The 18,990-nt window shown below is 51.8% G+C and overlaps 1 protein-coding gene across 3 annotated transcripts in view; it reads left to right on the top strand.

Annotated features, from left to right (window-relative positions):
- LOC144611993 (sterol O-acyltransferase 1-like) overlaps positions 1 to 18,990 on the top strand; it is a 54,239-nt gene that overhangs the window by 22,860 nt on the left and 12,389 nt on the right. For all 3 annotated transcript variants that reach the window (XM_078431393.1, XM_078431392.1, XM_078431391.1), the window contains 6 exons: positions 223 to 282; positions 6,782 to 6,889; positions 8,957 to 9,239; positions 9,684 to 9,759; positions 13,010 to 13,094; positions 14,700 to 14,745. In XM_078431393.1, coding sequence (XP_078287519.1) covers positions 223 to 282; positions 6,782 to 6,889; positions 8,957 to 9,239; positions 9,684 to 9,759; positions 13,010 to 13,094; positions 14,700 to 14,745 — 658 coding nt within the window. The remainder of the gene's footprint in view (positions 1 to 222; positions 283 to 6,781; positions 6,890 to 8,956; positions 9,240 to 9,683; positions 9,760 to 13,009; positions 13,095 to 14,699; positions 14,746 to 18,990) is intronic.

Here is an 18,990-nt window from a genome sequence, read left to right as displayed (position 1 = left end):
CACACATATATATATATATATATATACACACATATACCTTTGTGTCTGCACCATTATTGTTTGTTTATGTGTGTACATACATTACACATGTACATACATGTCCACATATATGAAAAAAAACTTCCTGTTAAATCTTTCCCCTTAGTATCTTGTGCAGAGTACCAGTGTTAATTATCATTGACGAGGTGAGTTGCGTGTTAATAACATCATATTTGTCCCAAGGGGCAAGAACATTGCACCAGAGAAAGGAAAAGTCTTTGTGAATCGACGCTCGATCCTCGAGTAAGTACAGAAGGTATAACTGCGGTGTTGCATGCAGTGTTACTGTGTCGGCGTTTTATTGTGAGCAGTGTCACTGTGTACAGCGTTCTGGTGTAGTGTGTGCAGTGTTACTGTGTGCAGTGTTACTGTGTGCAGTGTTACTGTGTGCAGAGTTACTGTGTGCAGCGTTACTGTGCGCGGCGTTACCGTGTGCGCGGCGTTACCGTGTGCGCGGCGTTACCGTGTGCGCGGTGTTACTGTGTGCGGTGTTATTGTGCGTGGCGTTACTGTGCGCGGCGTTACTGTGCGCGGCGTTACTGTGCGCGGCGTTACTGTGCGCGGCGTTACTGTGCGCGGCGTTACTGTGCGCGGCGTTACCGTGTGCGCGGCGTTACCGTGTGCGCGGCGTTACCGTGTGCGCGGCTTTACCGTGTGCGCGGCGTTACCGTGTGCGCGGCGTTACCGTGTGCGCGGCGTTACCGTGCGCGCGGCGTTACCGTGCGCGCGGCGTTACCGTGCGCGCGGCGTTACCGTGCGCGCGGCGTTACCGTGCGCGCGGCGTTACCGTGCGCGCGGCGTTACCGTGCGCGCGGCGTTACCGTGCGCGCGGCGTTACCGTGCGCGCGGCGTTACCGTGCGCGCGGCGTTACCGTGCGCGCGGCGTTACCGTGCGCGCGGCGTTACTGTGTGCGGCGTTACCGTGTGTGCGGCGTTACCGTGTGTGCAGCGTTACCGTGTGTGTGCAGTGTAACTGTGTACGGTGTTACTGTGTACGGTGTTACTGTGTACGGTGTTACCGTGTGTGCGGTGTTACCGTGTGTGCAGCGTTACCGTGTGCGGCGTTACCGTGTGCGGCGTTACCGTGTGTGCGGCGTTACCGTGTGTACAGTGTTACTGTGTGCAGTGTTACTGTGTACGGTGTTACCGTGTGTGCGGTGTTACCGTGTGTACGGTGTTACTGTGTGCAGCGTTACTGTGCGGTGTTACTGTGTACGGTGTTACCGTGTGTGCGGTGTTACCGTGTGTACAGTGTTACTGTGTGCAGCGTTACTGTGCGGTGTTACTGTGTACGGTGTTACCGTGTGTGCGGTGTTACTGTGTGTACAGTGTTACTGTGTGCAGCGTTACTGTGTGTGCAGTGTTACCGTGTGTACAGTGTTACTGTGTACAGTTACTGTATACCGTGTTACTCTGTACAGTGTTACTGTGTACAGCATCACTGTGCCACCCGATTGCATAAATTCTTGGAAAAGAAAGCAAAATACCCAGAGCACAGTTTAGACCAGGACTGGGGGACTCATTGCAGAACCTCTTCAAAGAATTGATGGGCTGATTGGCCTCCTTGCATGCTATCCCTGCCCCTGGTTGCGTTGATTCTTAGTGGAAGTGCAGCGCGATGCGGAGGGAAAGAGAGGCAGCATCAAGGACAAGAGTCAAGAGTGCTTTATTTACATATATCCCAAAATGGAGCAATGAAATTCTTACTTGCAGCAGCACAACAGATATGTAAACATAGTACTCTGCAAATACCATCATAAACAGCTAAAGACAAGTGCAGGATATTAATTAAAATAACAAACAGACAAATAAATAGACATTAATAGTGCAAAAATAATGTCCCCAGTTTGGAGCATATTTGAGGTTGTGGTGTTTAATAGCCTGATGGCTGCAGGGAAGACGCTGTTCCTGAACCTGGACGTTACAGTTTTCAGGCTCCTGTACTTTCTGCCCGATGGCAGGGGTGAGATGAGTGCGCGGCCAGGGTGGTGTGGGTCTCTGATGATGCTGGCTGCCTTTCTGAGGCAGTGTCTCCTGTAGATGCCTTCGATGGTGGGGAGGTCAGTACCCGTGATAGACACAAAATGCTGGAGTAACTCAGTGGGTCAGACAGCATCTCTGGAGAAATTCCTTTTCTCCAGAGATGCTGCCTGACCCGCTGAGTTACTCCAGCATTTTGTGTCTATCTTCAGTATATGTCAGCATCTGCAGTTCCTTCCGACACAGGTCTGAACCGGTGATGGACTGGGCAGTTTTTTGCAGGCTTCTTCGCTCCTGTGCGTTTGAGTTGCTGGACCAGGCCGTGATGCAAATGGTCAATATGCTCTCCACTGTACATGTACAAGTCCAAGAGTATCCATCGACATACAGAATCTCCACGAAGGTGGACACAAAATGCTGGAGTAACTCAGCAGGTCAGGCAGCATCTCTGGAGAAAAGTAATGGGGGACGTTTCGGTCGAGACCCTTCTTCAGACTGATGTCAGGGGGGTGGGACAAAGATAGGATGTAGTTGGAGACAGGAAGACAGTGGGAGAACTGGGAAGGGGGAGGGGAAGAGCAGGACAGAGGAGCTATCTAAAGTTGGAGAAGTCGATGTTCATACCGCTGGGCTGTAAGCTGCCTAAGCGAAATATGAGGTGCTGTTCCTCCAATTTCCAGTGGGCCTCACTATGGCACTGGAGGAGGCCCATGACAGAAAGGTCAGACTGGGAGGGGGAGTTGAAGTGCTCAGCCACCGGGAGATCAGGTTGGTTAAGGCGGACTGAGCGAAGGTGTTGAGTGAAACGATCGCCGAGCCTGCGTTTGGTTTCGCCGATGTAAAGAAGTTGACATCTAGAGCAGCGGATGCAATAGATGAGGTTGGAGGAGGTGCAGGTGAACCTCTGCCTCACCTGGAAAGACTGTTTGGGTCCTTGGATGGAGTTGAGGGGGCAGGTAAAGGGACAGGTGTTGCATCTCCTGCGGTTGCAGGGGAAAGTGCCTGGGGATGGAGTGGTTTGGGTGGGAAGGGACGAGTGGACCAGGGAGTTACGGAGGGAGCGGTCTCTGCGGAACGCAGAGAGGGGAGGAGATGGGAAGATGTGGCCAATAGTGGGGTCCCGTTGTAGGTGACGGAAATGTTGGAGGAAATCTCCTCTATCTTCTCAGGAGGTAGAGGCATTGATAGGCTTTCTTTATGATTGCGTCAGTGTGTTGGGTCCAGGACAGATCTTCAGAGATATGCACGCACAGGAATTTCAACCTTTTGACTCTCTCCACCTGTTGATGAAGACAGCTTTGTGGATGCTCAGCCTTCCTCTTCAAAAGTCTACAATCAGTTCCTTGGTCTTTCTCACGTTGAGAGCAAGGTTGTTGTTCTGGTGAAGATTGACACAAAGTGCTGGAGTAACTCAGCGGGACGGGCAGCATCTCTGGAGAAAAGGAGTGGGTGACGTTTCAGGTGGAGATCCTTCTTCAGACTGAGAGTCAGGGGAGGGAGAACCCAGAAGCATGAAGGAGTGGGTGACGTTTCAGGTGGAGATCCTTCTTCAGACTGAGAGTCAGGGGAGGGGGAACCCAGAAGCATGAAAAGGTACAAAGAACAAATGGATGAAAGGTATGAAAAGGACAAATCAGAGCCAGCATTGATGACCAAGGAACGGTGGAGCCCACAATGGTCCATTGTTGGCTGTGGATGAGGTAACACAGAAACATAGACAATAGGTGCAGGAGGAGGCCATTCGGCCCTTCGAGCCAGCACCGCCATTCATTGTGATCATGGCTGATCATCTAAAATCAGTACTCGTTCTTGCTTTCTCCCCATATCCCTTGATCCCGTTAGCCCTAAGAGCTGAGATGTGATAATGAAAGGGATACGAGCAGTGAAACTAGCAGGACCACGAGGGTGGGCTTGTTGGTAGGTGGTTGTTCTCGCACCATTTGATCAGTTGATTGATCTTCTACTCAGCTGCATCGCCTGTTATGGAAATACACATGGTCATCTCCCGCCTCTCTACACAGAGGTGGGATGAGTGCCTCACAGAGGTACTCCCTGCAATGCTCCATGTTTGTGTTTTATTGTACATGCACATTCAGACAGGTGTGGGGTATCTTGGTCAAAGTGTGCAGAGTGTAGTGGGGACTGACGTTCCTTTTTACCGGGCACTTGACCAAGTTCAGCCAGTGCAGGCCGTGCTAGCGAGCCACAACAAGCTCCGTCCCAATCACTCACCGAGCCAGCGTCCTTGGGCTGCCAAGACTTAGCTTCATCCTCTCCCAGCTGCTTGCTCCGACTTTACACTGGACTGCTGCTAGAAATGCAAGTGGGAGCATCCCAGGCTTTCCCAGCTCGACTGCGTGCCGGTGATCCAAGGAGATGCCTGTGTTCACGGCACAGCCTCTGCGATATCCAGGCACACCTGTTCCCATGGACCCTGGGCCTCAGGCGGCCGGGCAGACGGGCGCAAGGGTCCTATCGGGGCAACCGGCTCACGGAATCAGCCGGTCAGGCAGCATCTATGGAGAAAGAAACAGCCAGTGTTTTAGGTTGAAGACTGTTTGACTTGGTGCATAATACCTGCCCTGAGCTGTTGCACAAACACACCAAGATTTGACCGCAAACAAAGCAAATCAAAGGGGGATTGCTCCTGTTGTCTGTGTAAAGCAAACTGTTGGTGAATAGAAACATAGAAACATAGAAAATAGGTTCAGGAGGAGGCCATTCGGCCCTTCGAGCCAGCACCACCATTCATTGTGATCATGGCTGATCGTCCACAATCAGTAACCCGTGCCTGCCTTCTCCCCATATCCCTTGATTCCACTAGCCCCTAGAGCTCTATCTAACTCTCTCTTAAACCCATCCAGTGATTTGGCCTCCACTGCCCTCTGTGGCAGAGAATTCCACAAATTCACAACTCTCTGGGTGAAAAAGTTCCTTCTCACCTCAGTTTTAAATGGCCTCCCCTTTATTCTAAGACTGTGGCCCCTGGTTCTGGACTCTCCCAACATTGGGAACATTTTTCCTGCATCTGGCTTGTCCAGTCCTTTTATAAATTTATGTTTCTATAAGATCCCCTCTCATCCTTCTAAACTCCAGTGAATACAAGCCCAGTCTTTCCAATCTTTCCTCATATGTACCAAGCCAATTAACCTACAAACCCGCACGTCTTTGGAGTGTGGGAGGAAACCGAAGATCTCGAAGAAAACCCACGCAGGTCACGGGGAGAACGTACAAACTCCGTACAGACAGTGCCCGCAGTTGGGATGGAACCCGGGTCTCCGGCGCTGTGAGGCAGCAACTCTACCGCTGCGCCACCGTGCCGCCCTTAAATGCTATAAATAACCCCCTCCCGAACCCTCCCGGGGATCAATCTCGTGAACCTACACTGCACTGCCTCAATAGCAAGGACGTCCTTCCCCAAATTTGGAGACCAAAACTGCACACAATACTCCAGATACGGTCTCACCAGGGCCCTGTACAACTACAGAAGGACCTCTTTCCTCCTATACTTTATGAATGATTGAATGAATGAATGAATGAATGAATGAATGAATGAACACTGAATGAATGGAATACTTTATTGTCACATGTGACAAATCACAATGAAATTCTTTGCAAATAGTCGCCACATTAAGGGCGCCGGCAAAGTTGCAAAGTATCCCACGCTGGGTCCACCTTTGTTCTCCCCCCCCCCCCCCCCCCCCACGGCGGTCCACCTACGCTGGGTCCCCAGTTAGCACAACACAACAAACAGCCCATCGAGTCTACTCCGCCATTCAATCATGGCTGGTCTATCTCTCCCTCCTAACCCCATTCTCCTGCCTTCTCCCCATAACCCCTGACACCCGCACTAATCAACAATCTATCTCCACCTTAAAAATATCCACTGACTTGCCCTCCACAGCCGTCTGTGGCAATGAATCCCACAGATTCACCACCCTCTGACTAAAGAAACTCCTCATCTCCTTCCTAAAGGAACGTCCTTTAATTCCGAGGCTGTGCCCTCTGGTCCTAGACTCTCCTTGTGGAAGCATCCTCTCCACACCCAGGCTTTCTTCAGATTGAGAGTCAGGGAGGGGGGGGGGGGAAGTCGAGGTATGAAAGAGGAATGCAGTGGATACTGCACTGAAAGCCTGACCCTGGCACTCCAATGCTGAGAGCAGGAGGCAGGCAACCTGTTGGCTCGGGCAATGGGAATGCTGTGCCATGCCTGGCACTAGGCAGTGCCCAGTCCAGGGGAAGGTGAACCGAATGCAGATCAGAGGTGTCCTTAGTGGGAGAGCGGCCTGGGTTAGTTGGATTTGATCTTATAGAAACATATAGAAAAGTACACATTTATAAAAGGACTGGACAAGCTTGATGCATGAAAAATGTTCCCAATGTTGGGCGAGTCCAGAACCAGGGGCCACAGTCTTAGAATAAAGGGGAGGCCATTTAAAACGGAGGTGAGAAGGAACTTTTTCACCTAGAGAGTTGTGAATTTGTGGAATTCTCTGCCACAGAGGGCAGTGGAGGCCAAATCACTGGATGAATTTAAGAGAGAGTTAGATAGAGCTCTAGGGGCTAGTGGATTCAAGGGATATGGGGAGAAGGCAGGCACGAGGTATTGATTGTGGATGATCAGCCATGATCACAATGAATGGCGGTGCTGGCTCGAAGGGCGAATGGCCTCCTCCTGCACCTATTGTCTATGTCTATGATGGGGCACAATACTGGGGTGCTAATCACTGTGTGAATATACTCTGGGCTTTTTGTTTTGCAGCGAGCTGTTTGAGAACCTCCACATCCAGACGATATACCACATGTTCATCGCCCTCTTCATCGTCTTTGGTGTCAGTACCATGGCTGTCGAGTTCATTGACAAGGGAAGGTGAGAGCGCCGACCGGTGGAGCCGCCCGCCGTGGCTCCCTGCACGCCTTGCCAACGCATTGGGTGGCACGCTGGCGCCCACTGGCTGAGCTCAGTGCCCTTCCTGGCAGAGGATCGCTGGCACGACCGATGCCGCCTCTGACCTGTCATTCACCGTTGCCTCTGAGTCCGAGGAGTCAATGCGGGCAATGTGTCCATGTGGGCAAAGGACAGGGCAATCGCTTGGCATCATTGGGTATCAGATAAGCCTCAGTCCACCTGCCAAGCCTGGCAGAGCTGCCCTTCCCCAAGTGAGCAGCTATTGCCCAGAGGCACCATGAAATGGCTGGCACCTGATCAAATGGGTCAGGATGACAGAGGTATGGTTTATGTACAGAACCCCAGATCGCCAGGAGTGGGTTACAGACTGGGGTCGCATGCAAGGGTTCGGGAGGGGGTTATTTATAGTATTTAAGGGCGGACGGTGGCGCAGCGGTAGAGTTGCTGCCTCACAGCGCCGGAGACCCGGGTTCCATCCTAACTGCGGGCGCTGTCTGTACGGAGTTTGTACGTTCTCCCCGTGACCTGCGTGGGTTTTCTTCGAGATCTTCGGTTTCCTCCCGCACTCCAAAGACGTGCGGGTTTGTAGGTTAATTGGCTTGGTACAAGTGTAAATTATGCCCAGTGTGTGCAGGATAGTGTTAATGTGCGGGGATCGCTGGTCGGAGCGGACCTGGTGGGCCGAAGGGCCTGTTTCCGCGCTAATCTCTAAACTAAACTAAACTAAAAGCAGAAGGTAGACACAAAAAGCTGGAGTAACTCAGCGGGACAGGCAGCATCTCTGGAGAGAAGGAATGGGCGGCATTCCTGGTCGAGAAACTTCTTCAGATTAAGAGTCGGGCAGGGCCGTCTTAACGCATGGGCCTGATGGGCACTTGCTCGGGGGCCCACGAGCATAGGGGCCCCATGCTGATCTGTGTATGTTAAGTGACTTGCAATAAATAAATACTACTTTAAAACTGTAGGTTCAATAAGTGCTTTTTTCGCAACATTTTTGGTCCCTAAGTGCTTCTCACAGCGATCTGTAAGTGCTTTTCGCAACAATGTAGCACCCTAAGTCCATCGCTAAGTGCTTTTCGGTAAGTGCTTTTCGCCGGCACGACAGGGGGGGGGCTGGTAGGGAAAGGGGGGTGGGGAGGGTAACGGTAGGGGCCCCAGTACACTGCTTTGCCCGGGGGCCCATAATGCTGTAAAAACGGCCCTGGAGTCGGGGGGAGGCGGGGGAAAGCGAAACGTCACCCATTCCTTCTCTCCAGAGATGCTGCCTGACCCGCTGAGTTACTCCAGCACTCTGTGAAACGTCACCTATCCATGTTCTCCACAGATGCTGCCTGACACGCTGAGTTACTCCAGCACTCTGTGAAACGTCACCTATCCATGTTCTCCACAGATGCTGCCTGACCCGCTGAGTTACTCCAGCACTCTGTGAAACGTCACCTATCCATGTTCTCCAGAGATGCTGCCTGACCCGCTGAGTTACTCCAGCATTTTGTGTCTACCTTTGGTTTAAACCAGCATCTGCAGTTCCTTCATGAATGAAAAGATGATCCCTGGGGGTGGTTCGAGGCTGGGATGTGAGTGAAGGTTTTGTGCAAAGATACTAGAGGAGCAAGATGAACCACTCCGTGTACTGGTGTAGTACGCAAAGGAGCGTAACGTCCGCCATTTTAGTTGGCAAACCCCGCCGTTCGTTCTGCCTCTCGCAGTGTAATCAGTGTTTTGGGGGAACAGTATGTGTGATGATACCATTAAAATGCAGAATATATCTCATCTATCAATTCACAGATTGTTGTTATTTTACTTTTTAAATGTTTCTGCAAGTTTCTGCCGACTAAAATGGCGCCGTGACATCCTACGGTTTTTAGGGTCGAGTGGTCTATCTTGCTCCTCTAGTATTATGCGGTATTGGGGGTTTAAATGTGGACTAACAGAATGTGCAAGTCTTACACGTTTGACAACAGCCCGGCTTGTATTGTGAGCCGAGGTGTTTGTGGAGAGGAGTTTACCATCTGTATTTTCCCCTCTCAGGCTCATCCTTGACTTTGACATGCTGGTGTATGCCTTTGGGAAATTCCCCAGGGTGTTTGTCGCCTGGAGTTGCCTCTTCCTCTACACGCTGACTGTACCCTACAAAGTTCTGGACGTGTGGGGCAGCTTGTACCAGCTGGCCAGATACCCTCGCCTCGCTACCCTGGTCCTGGGCTTGGTACTGGTCGTGTGCCAAGTCTGCATCCTTGGAATCTACCCCATCTACACCGTCATTCATTACCAGTTGCCCCCAGCCTCCAGGTTCATTGTGATCCTGGAACAGGTATTGTGTGCTGCCCGCGGTTCATCAGCTCTAGGCGCAGAATGAGGCCATTCGGCCTATCGAGTCTACTCCGCCATTCAATCATGGCTGATCTATCTCTCCCTCCTAACCCCATTGTCCTGCCTTCAACCCATAACCCCTGAGACCCGCACTAATCAAGACTCTGTCAATCTCCGCAATAAAAATACCCACTGACTTGGCCTCCACAGCCTTCTGTGGCAATGAATTCCACAGATTCACCGCCCTCTGACTAAAGAAATTCCTCCTCATCTCCTTCCTAAAAGAACGTTGTTTAATTCTGAGGCTGTGCTCTCTGGTCCTAGACTCTCCCACTGGTGGAAACATTCTCCACATCCACTCTATCCAGGCTTTTCCAAGTATTATTCCCAGTATTCTGGCACAGCGACTGGTTGGGGCATTGGATAATTGTTTTTTTAACCACAGATTCGTTTAATGATGAAGAGTTACTCTTACATACGGGAAAATGTTCCCAAAGTGTTGAAGGCGAAACTGTCGCAAGGTAAGGATTCCGTTTACAACCAATCTCTAGCAACCAATGTAACTCACTGAGGGGCAGCACAGCCTGCCCGTGTCTTGCCCGCTCACACCCTGCCCACTGACGCCAATGAAGATGTGGCCTAGGAAGTTCAGCATGTCCTTTACAACTCTCACCAACTTCTACAGATGCACCATAGAAAGTATTTTATCGGGATGTACCACAGCTTGGTTTGGGAACAGCTCCATCCAAGACCGCAAGAAATCGCAGAGAGTTGTGGACGCAGCCCAGACCATCACACAAACCAACCTCCCTTCCATCGACTCCATCTACACCTCACGCTGCCTCGGCAAGGCCAGCAGCCCAGACCATCACACAAACCAACCTCCCTTCCATCGACTCCATCTACACCTCACGCTGCCTCGGCATGGCCAGCAGCCCAGACCATCACACAAACCAACCTCCCTTCCATCGACTCCATCTACACCTCACGCTGCCTCGGCAAGGCCAGCAGCATAATCAAGGACCAGTCTCACCCCGGTCACTCCCTCTTCTCCCCTCTCCCATCGGGCAAGAAGTACAGAAGTGTGAAAACGCACACCTCCAGATTCAGGGACAGTTTCTTCCCAGCTGTTATCAGGCAACTGAACCGTCCTCTCACCAACTAGAGAGCGGTCCTGACCTCCCATCTACCTCATTGGTGACCCTCAGAGGGGTGGCATGACAAATGTTATCGGTTCTTAATAAATTAAAATCTTACTGCTGTTGCTGCTGTGAACACTGCATCCCAACATTTAATGAACAGTTTAATTAAGGAGTGTCCAGAAAAAGCAACAAAGGGCGTGTTTTCCAGATAAACAAGGAATGTCCGTGTCGATCTTCCCCATTGAAGTTGCAGCTCTGAAGGCTTTGTCCCCAGGTCTGTTTGAAACATTTCAGCTTCACTGGCAATCCAAAAAAAAAACACTCTTCCCCTCTTTACAAAGCCAACTGAACTAAGTAAATCGGTGTGGGAGGGAGGTATTTGATGTATACAACCCCATCGATCCAAATCTCAGCTCCCCTGTTTCCAAGTGCTCTTGGCAATCCACCAGCTACTGCCGCCCCTACGACTCGCAAAGACACAGTCAAATTCCTCACAAATTGAAGAAGTATTTTTGAAAAGAAAGCCCCTGAAGTCCGCTGATGATCCAAGCTCCAGAGTCTCGCTGCTTTTGTTCCCCTTCCACAACGAATCCTTCCCAAATTTTGCTTCAAATCCTCCGTCATCAGAACAGCTCCTCTGTGTGTGTGACCCTGGGGGGAGTGTGTGACGGGGTGGTGTAGAGGGAGCGTCACTCTGTGTGTGTGTGTGTGTGTGTGACCCTGGGGAGAGTGTGTGACGGGGTGGTGTAGAGGGAGCGTCACTCGGTGTGTGACCCTGGGGGGAGTGTGTGACGGGGTGGTGTAGAGGGAGCGTCACTCGGTGTGTGACCCTGGGGGGAGTGTGTGACGGGGTGGTGTAGAGGGAGCGTCACTCTGTGTGTGTGTGTGTGTGTGTGTGACCCTGGGGGGAGTGTGTGACGGGGCGGTGTAGAGGGAGCGTCACTCGGTGTGTGTGTGTGTGACCCTGGGGGGAGTGTGTGACGGGGCGGTGTAGAGGGAGCGTCACTCGGTGTGTGACCCTGGGGGGAGTGTGTGACGGGGCGGTGTAGAGGGAGCGTCACTCGGTGTGTGTGTGTGTGTGTGTGTGTGTGACCCTGGGGAGAGTGTGTGACGGGGCGGTGTAGAGGGAGCGTCACTCTGTGTGTGACCCTGGGGGGAGTGTGTGACGGGGCGGTGTAGAGGGAGCGTCACTCTGTCTGTGTGTGTGTGACCCTGGGGAGAGTGTGTGATGGGGCGGTGTAGAGGGAGCGTCACTCTGTGTGTGACCCTGGGGAGAGTGTGTGACGGGGCGGTGTAGAGGGAGCGTCACTCGGTGTCAAACCTTGCTGTTTATTTCTGCATCAGTGTCGAGTGTATTGGCCTCATGTTTTTTTTTGAAGGAGCCGATGCACTTGGATATAATATTTGCCCATTGATGTGTGGACATCCTCCCAGCGTCCGGGTTAGCAATAGGCAGTTGACTTTATACAGGGGTAATCATTGGGTTGAACTCTGCCCTTTTGTTTGTGGACTGTGAACTCCGAGTCAACCCACGAACCTTTCTACTCCAGCATTTTGTGATACCTTCGATTTGTACCAGAATCTACAGTTATTTTCTTACACAACCTTTCTATTCCATCACATTGAAAGGTAGTTGCTGCCTTCACTTCTACTCTGCCTGTATCCACTCACCTCAGGCCACTTTGAGTGATGCATCAAGTGTGGTTCCCCAGCCATTCCCCGCCCAGTGTGTGATGGGGACAGTCTCTCTGAGATATATCACCACCCAGAGGCATTAGACGGTATTGCCTTACTCCCGAATCTCTTTCCTCTTTTACTGCAGCATATTGGCTTGATGTTTTACCGTCTGTGTCCCCAGTTTTCTCCCACCTGTTTCTGAGGCTTCTACTGCTGGCTATGTCCTCTCCTGACCTCTGACCTCGGCATCGCCCTCGGCAAGTGTCCACCCTTGACCTCTGACCCCAGCATTGCCCTCGGCCAGTGTCCACCCTTGACCTCTGACCCCAGCATTGCCCTCGGCCAGTGTCCATCCTTGACCTCTGACCCCAGCATTGCCCTCGGCCAGTGTCCACCCTTGACCTCTGACCCCAGCATTGCCCTCAGCCAGTGTCCACCCTTGACCTCTGACCCCAGCATTGCCCTCGGCCAGTATCCACCCTTGACCTCTGACCCCAGCATTGCCCTCTGTCAATGTCCACTCTTGACCTCTGACTCTAACATTGCCCTCTGCCAATGTCCACTCTTGACCTCTGACCCTAACATCGCCCTCAGCCTGTGTCCACCCTTGACTTCTGACCGCAGCATCACCCTCAGCCAGTGTAGATAAATCAGTTCATCCCAGATGCGGGCAACATGGAGGTTGATGCTTGTGGATCTTTTCCTGGCCTGGACCATTGATACAATATCTGTTGCTATTCTATCCAAAGAAAAATGTGATGAATGCTAAGAATACTTCCAGGCCACACGCCATGGGTACATGAAGAAAACTCTCTTCAGAGAGACTAATGTGAAAGACGTTGCAAGACTGGGACTCCATCATAAGAAAACGTGATGCAGTGTACTACCGATCTCAAGCTGAATGAAGCAGCCGTTTGTGAACTGATTTAAATTGTCTTCTTTTTATTCGCAGGTGAAGTGTTTCAGATGCCAGCGTTCTCCTGTTATCTTTACTTCTTGTTCTGCCCCACCCTCATCTATCGCAACTCATATCCCAGGTATGTCTTGGTCTCTCACTGAATGGGGCTTTTTTCCTTACCCATATTGCTTACCTCCTCTTTGGTTGGGCCAAGGGGTGGGCCTGCCCTGTGTTACTCCCCAGCGTTGTGGGCCCAGATCAAGAACCGCCCACTCTGGTCCGTTCTTCAATGGCCACTCCAACCAGCAGTAATCCATCTCTTGCATCAATATGCCGACACACTGGGCAGCTCGTCCCAAGCATTCTCCTCCCACCCTCTCTGTGGTATTGTTCCCAATGCTTCACATGTGACCTAACCAAAGTCCAAGAGTGCAGGAACAGTGGATTACACTGAGGCAGTTCACAAGGGTCGTCACGTTTCCGCCGCCATTTTGTCTGATTCAAGTCCAAAGTTGTCAAAGATGTGGAGTCTCAACTTGGCCATGAAGGCCCTGTTGTCCTGGCGACGGCACTGGGTGGGAGTTGCAGGGATCGGCCTGGCCTGGCGATGTGTCAATGACCACCACTGCTGCTCTGCTACCGGGGGTTTGTACTCCGCCTGCCTTCTGCTGAAGAGTGGGGTGAGTTGGTGACGTTATCTAGTGAGGCCAGATCCCCTCACAAGGACTGCTTTGCTGCGATGGATGGAAGGGGGCAGGAGATTGACTCTGCTCCACCATCCGCCCCCACACCCACAGCCCCCAGAAGTGGCATTGGGTTCCTTACCAGAAATAAGGGTGGGTGTGACTTTATGTGTCATTGGATAAAGGACACATGCATGATCCTGATGTCCAGGGTTTTAGTTTAGATTACAGATACAGCGTGGAAACAGGCCCTTCGGCCCACCGAGTCTACACCAACCAGCGATCCCCGCACACCAGCGCTATCCTACACTCACTGGGGGCAATTTACAATTTTACCAAAGCCAATTAACCGCACGTCTTTGGTGTGTGGGACGAAACCGGAGCACCAGGGAAAAACCCACGCAGGTCATGGGGAGAACGTACAAACTCCATACAGACAGCGCCCGTGGTCAGGATGGAACCCGTGTCTCTGGCGCTGTGAGGCAGCAACTCTACCGCCGCGCCCCCGACCCCTTTGCTGTCTTGGGGCAAGGACTTATTCTTCAATCAATGCGCAGACTCGGTAACCTCATTCCTCCTTGTGGGAGCGTGCTGTGTAACAATTTCCCACTATGTCCCTTACACTACAGCAGAGGCTACGCTGCAGAAACTTAGTGGGAGTGTCGAGGACCAGAGGGCACAGCCTCAGAAGAAAAGGACGTACCTTTCGGAAGGAGATAAGGAGGAGTTTCTTTAGCCAGAGGGTGGTGAATCTGTGGAATTCATTGCCACAGACGGTGGTGGAGACAGTCATTGGGTATTTTTAAAGCATAGATTGATAGATACTTGATTAGTGCGGGTGTCAGGGGTTACGGGGAGAAGGCAGGAGAATGGGGTTGAGAGGGAGAGATAGATCAGCCATGATTGAATGGCGCAGTAGGCTAGATGGGCCGAATGGCCCAATTCTGCTCCTAGGGCTTATGAACATGAATACTCTGGCAGTTACATGGCTTCGGGACTAACTGGGCTGATGAATAAGGAGCCTTTCCTTCAAATCTCATCAGGGATGTGTCTTATTGCAGGACTCCAAGGATCAGATGGAAGTACGTGGCGCTGAACTTTGCTCAGGTGAGAATGGAACAAATAGTTCAGTGGTACCTTATTGTCACCTGTATTCCTTTTTGCATACAGTTCAGTAAAAACCTTACAGTACGTGCACAATCATACTTCCCTACCTGAGAGAGAAAGATAGATCAGCCACGATTGAATGGCGGGGTAGACTTGATGGGCTGAATGGCCTAATTCTGCTCCTTGAACTTATGAACAGTCGATCACACTGAGGCAGTACACAAGAGTTGCCGCGTTTCCGACGGTATTTTGTTTGATTCAAGACCAAAGTAGTTAACAATGTCTGGCAGTAAACATACCAAAAAATAGAAAATAGGTGCAGGAGAAGGCCATTTGTTCCTTTGAGCCAGCACCGCCATTCATTGTGATCATGGCCGATCATCCACAATCAGTAACCCGTGCCTGCCTTCTCCCCATATCCCTTGATTCCACTAGCCCCTAGCAAAGGCCCGTTGCCAGCACGTTCCAGACACCCACCACTCTCAGTGTAAAAAACACTTTCCCCACACATCTCCATTAAACTTTGACCCTCTCACCTTCAAGCTATGCCCTCTAGTATTTGACAATTACACCCTGGGGAAAAAGGTTCCAAATGTCTACCCTATCTGTCTGCCCCTCATCTTTCTACTAAAACTCTCGTTTGTTTGTTTGTTTGTTCCTGAACTACAGCCAAAACGGTACATGATAGCGCGACAATTTTAGGCCCACCTTACTCACCGCCGTCCCTTTGGTGCTAATGGAAGAAGTTTCATTGAAATCGGTTATATATTTTAAGTTATTCACATTTTAAAGTTTAAATCTATTTCCAGGGAGGGAGGAGGGAGGGGGTGGAGAGAGGGGGGAGGATGATAAGGGGGGTTGAGGGGATGGAGTGGTAGGGAGCGGAAGGGGATAGGGGGAGGGGGTGGAGGGAGGGGGAGGCGGGGGGAAGGGAGAGGAGGGGGAAGGGAGGGGGGAGGGGGAGGGGGGAGGGGGAGGAGAGGGTGCTGCACCAATGCAGGAGAGGTTTGGGCCCAACGGGTCGACTTGGTCTAGTTATTTAATAAACTTCTATCAGGTTGTCCTCAGCCTCGTGCACTCCAGATCAAACAATCCAACAGCCCGTGATCCTGGCCAGGCACTCAATCCACAGAGCACTATATTTTACACTCTGTTTCTTTTCTCTTGTCCTGGGTATGGTCTGACGCACGTGGACAACATGGAGAACGACTGTTTCTATGTACCTATGACAATAATAAAGCCACATCAATTTCCTGTGACTCTCTACTGCACCCTCTTCAAAGACTTCACATCCATCATGTAACGGGATGACCAAAATTGTTCCCAATTCTTCACATGTGACCTAACCAAAGTCCAAGAGTGCAGGAACAGTGGATTACACTGAGGCAGTTCACAAGGGTCGTCACGTTTCCGCCGCCATTTTGTCTGATTCAAGTCCAAAGTTGTCATAGATGCGGAGTCTCAACTTGGCCATGAAGGCCCTGTTGTCCTGGCGACGGCACTGGGTGGGAGTTGCAGGGATCGGCCTGGCCTGGCGATGTGTCGATGACCACCACTGCTGTTCTGCTACCGGGGGTTTGTACTCCGCCTGCCTTCTGCTGAAGAGTGGGGGTGAGTTGGTGACGTTATCTAGTGAGGCCAGATCCCCTCACAAGGACTGCTTTGCTGCGATGGATGGAAGGGGGCAGGAGATTGACTCTGCTCCACCATCCGCCCCCACACCCACAGCCCCCAGAAGTGGCATTGGGATCTTTACCAAATGTCCAGGGTTGTTACATAGAAGTATGGGGCGCGCCACGATGGCGCAGCAGTAGAGTTGCTGCCTCACAGCGTCAGAGAACCAGGTTCGATCCTGACTACGGGTGCGGTTTGTACGTTCTCTCTGTAATCGCCTGGAGTTTCTCTGTGGTCCAGGTTTCCTCCCACACTCCAAAGATGTCCACACCCGTTCACACTAGTTCTGCGTTCTCCCACTTTCTCATCCACTCCCTACACACTAGGGGGCAGTTTACAGAAGCCAATTAAACTTCAAACCCGCACGTCTTTGGGATGTGCAGTTTTGGGCTAATTTGAGGAAGAACATCCTTGCTATTGAGGCAGTGCAGCGTAGGTTCACCAGGTTAATCCCTGGGATGGCGAGACTGTCATATGAGGAAAGATTGGAAAGACTGGGCTTGTATTCACTGGAGTTTAGAAGGATGAGAGGGGATCTCATAGAGACATATAAAATTATGAAAGGACTGGACAAACTAGATGCAGGACAAATGTTCCCAATGTTGGGCGAGTCCCGAACCAGGGGCCACAGTCCAAGAATAAAGGGGAGGCCGTTTAAAACTGAGGTGATAAAAAACTTTTTCACCCAGACAGTTGTGAATTTGTGGAATTCTCTGCCACAGAAGGCAGTGGAGGCCAAATCACTGGATGAATTTAAAAGAGAGTTAGATAGAGCTCTGGGGGCTAGTGGAATCAAGGGATATGGGGAGAAGGCAGGCACGGGTTACTGATTGTAGATGATCAGCCGTGATCACAATGAATGGTGGTGCTGGCCTGAAGGGCCGAATAGCATCCTCCCGCACCTGTTATCTCTGTTTCTATGAAACAGGAGCACCCGGAGAAAACCCACATGGTCACAGGAAGAACGTGCAAACTCCACACGTAGACAGACAGCACCCGAGGTCAGGATCAAACCCGGGTCTCTGGTGCTGAGAGGCAGCAGCTCTACCCGCTGCACCACTGTGCCGCCCTTCTGCCTGCCCCCTGTGCCTGCTGCCCTTATCGTTCTAGGTGGTAAAACTAGGTGGTAGAAATCATGGGTTTGTCAGATGCAGCCAGAGTATTCTCATCGATAGTTAAGTGTGGAGCAGAAGGAATGCATTGTGTAGATGGTGAACACTGCAGCCACTGTGCACTGGGAGAATATAGAAATGATTGATTGCTTATCAATTGACTGAATACAAGAATAATATGTACAATACCAACAAACCATCACCATAGTACAAAGTAATACAAATATTCTTAGATATCAAATACACTGAGTATTAAACAACTACTAGACCAATGGACCCGTTGGGCCCAAACCTCTCCTGCATTGGTGCAGCACCCTCTCCTCCCCCCCCCCCCCACCCCTCTCCTCCTCCTCCTCCTCCTCCTCCTCCTCCTCCTCCTCCTCCTCCTCCTCCTCCTCCTCCTCCTCCTCCTCCTCCTCCTCCTCCTCCTCCCCCTCCCTCCCTTCTCCCCTCTCCCCTCCCCCCTTCCCTCCCTCCTTCCCCTCCCCCCCTCCTCCTCCCCTCCCTCCTCCTCCCCCTCCTCCTCCCCCTCCCTCCTCCCCCCCTCCCCCCTCCCCCCTCCCCCTCCCTCTTCCCCCTCCTCTTCCCCCTCCCTCCTCCCCCTCCCTCCTCCCCCTCCCTCCTCCCCCTCCCTCCTCCCCTCCCCCCTCCCCCCCTCCCTCCTCCCTCCTCCCCTCTCCCTCCCCCCCCTCTCCCTCCCCCCTTCCCCTCCCCCCACTCCATCCCCCTCAACCCCCCTTATCCTCCCTCCTCCCCCCTTCCTCCCTCCCCCCATCCCTCCCCAGGAGATAGATTTAAACTTTAAAATGTGAAAAACTTTAAAGTGAATAACTTTAAAAACATAACACCGATTTCAATGAAACTTCATCCATTAGCACCAAAGAGACGACGGTGAGTAAGGTGGGCCTAAAATTGTCGCGCTGTCGTGTACCGTTTTGGCTGTAGTTCAGGAACAAACAAACAAACAAACAAACAAGAGTTTTAGTATGTAGATATTACCATCCTTGTCCAGGATACATCCACCCCCCGCGATGCCCAGCGGTCCCGGGAATCCCCCAGGGAGCCCGTGGACAGCGCGTGGTCCCTCTCAAGTACCACCTGGGCACGGACGTGACCCCAGGAAAGGGGCAGGCAGTCGGCTCGGGCAGAGCCCTCTTCCGCCTGGCGCCGTGACTTTGATCGCAAAGATTTAAGGACGGCACGGTGGTGCAGCGGTAGAGTTGCTGCCTCACAGCGCCAGAGACCCGGGTTCCATCCCGACTACGGGTGCTGTCTGTACGGAGTTTGTACGTTCTCCCCGTGACCTGCGTGGGTTTTCTCCGGGTGCTCCGGTTTCCTCCCACACTCCAAAGACGTGCAGGTTTGTAGGTTAATTGGCTTCGGTAAAGACTAAATTGTCCCCAGCGTGCAGGATAGTGTTAGTATACAGGGAATTCACTAGTTGGCACGGACTCGGTGG

This window comes from Rhinoraja longicauda, chromosome 42 (assembly GCF_053455715.1).
Source record: "Rhinoraja longicauda isolate Sanriku21f chromosome 42, sRhiLon1.1, whole genome shotgun sequence".
Taxonomy (NCBI): domain Eukaryota; kingdom Metazoa; phylum Chordata; class Chondrichthyes; order Rajiformes; family Arhynchobatidae; genus Rhinoraja; species Rhinoraja longicauda.
The sequence above is the reverse complement of the archived record's forward strand: the minus strand, read 5'-3'. Positions and strand labels throughout refer to the sequence as shown.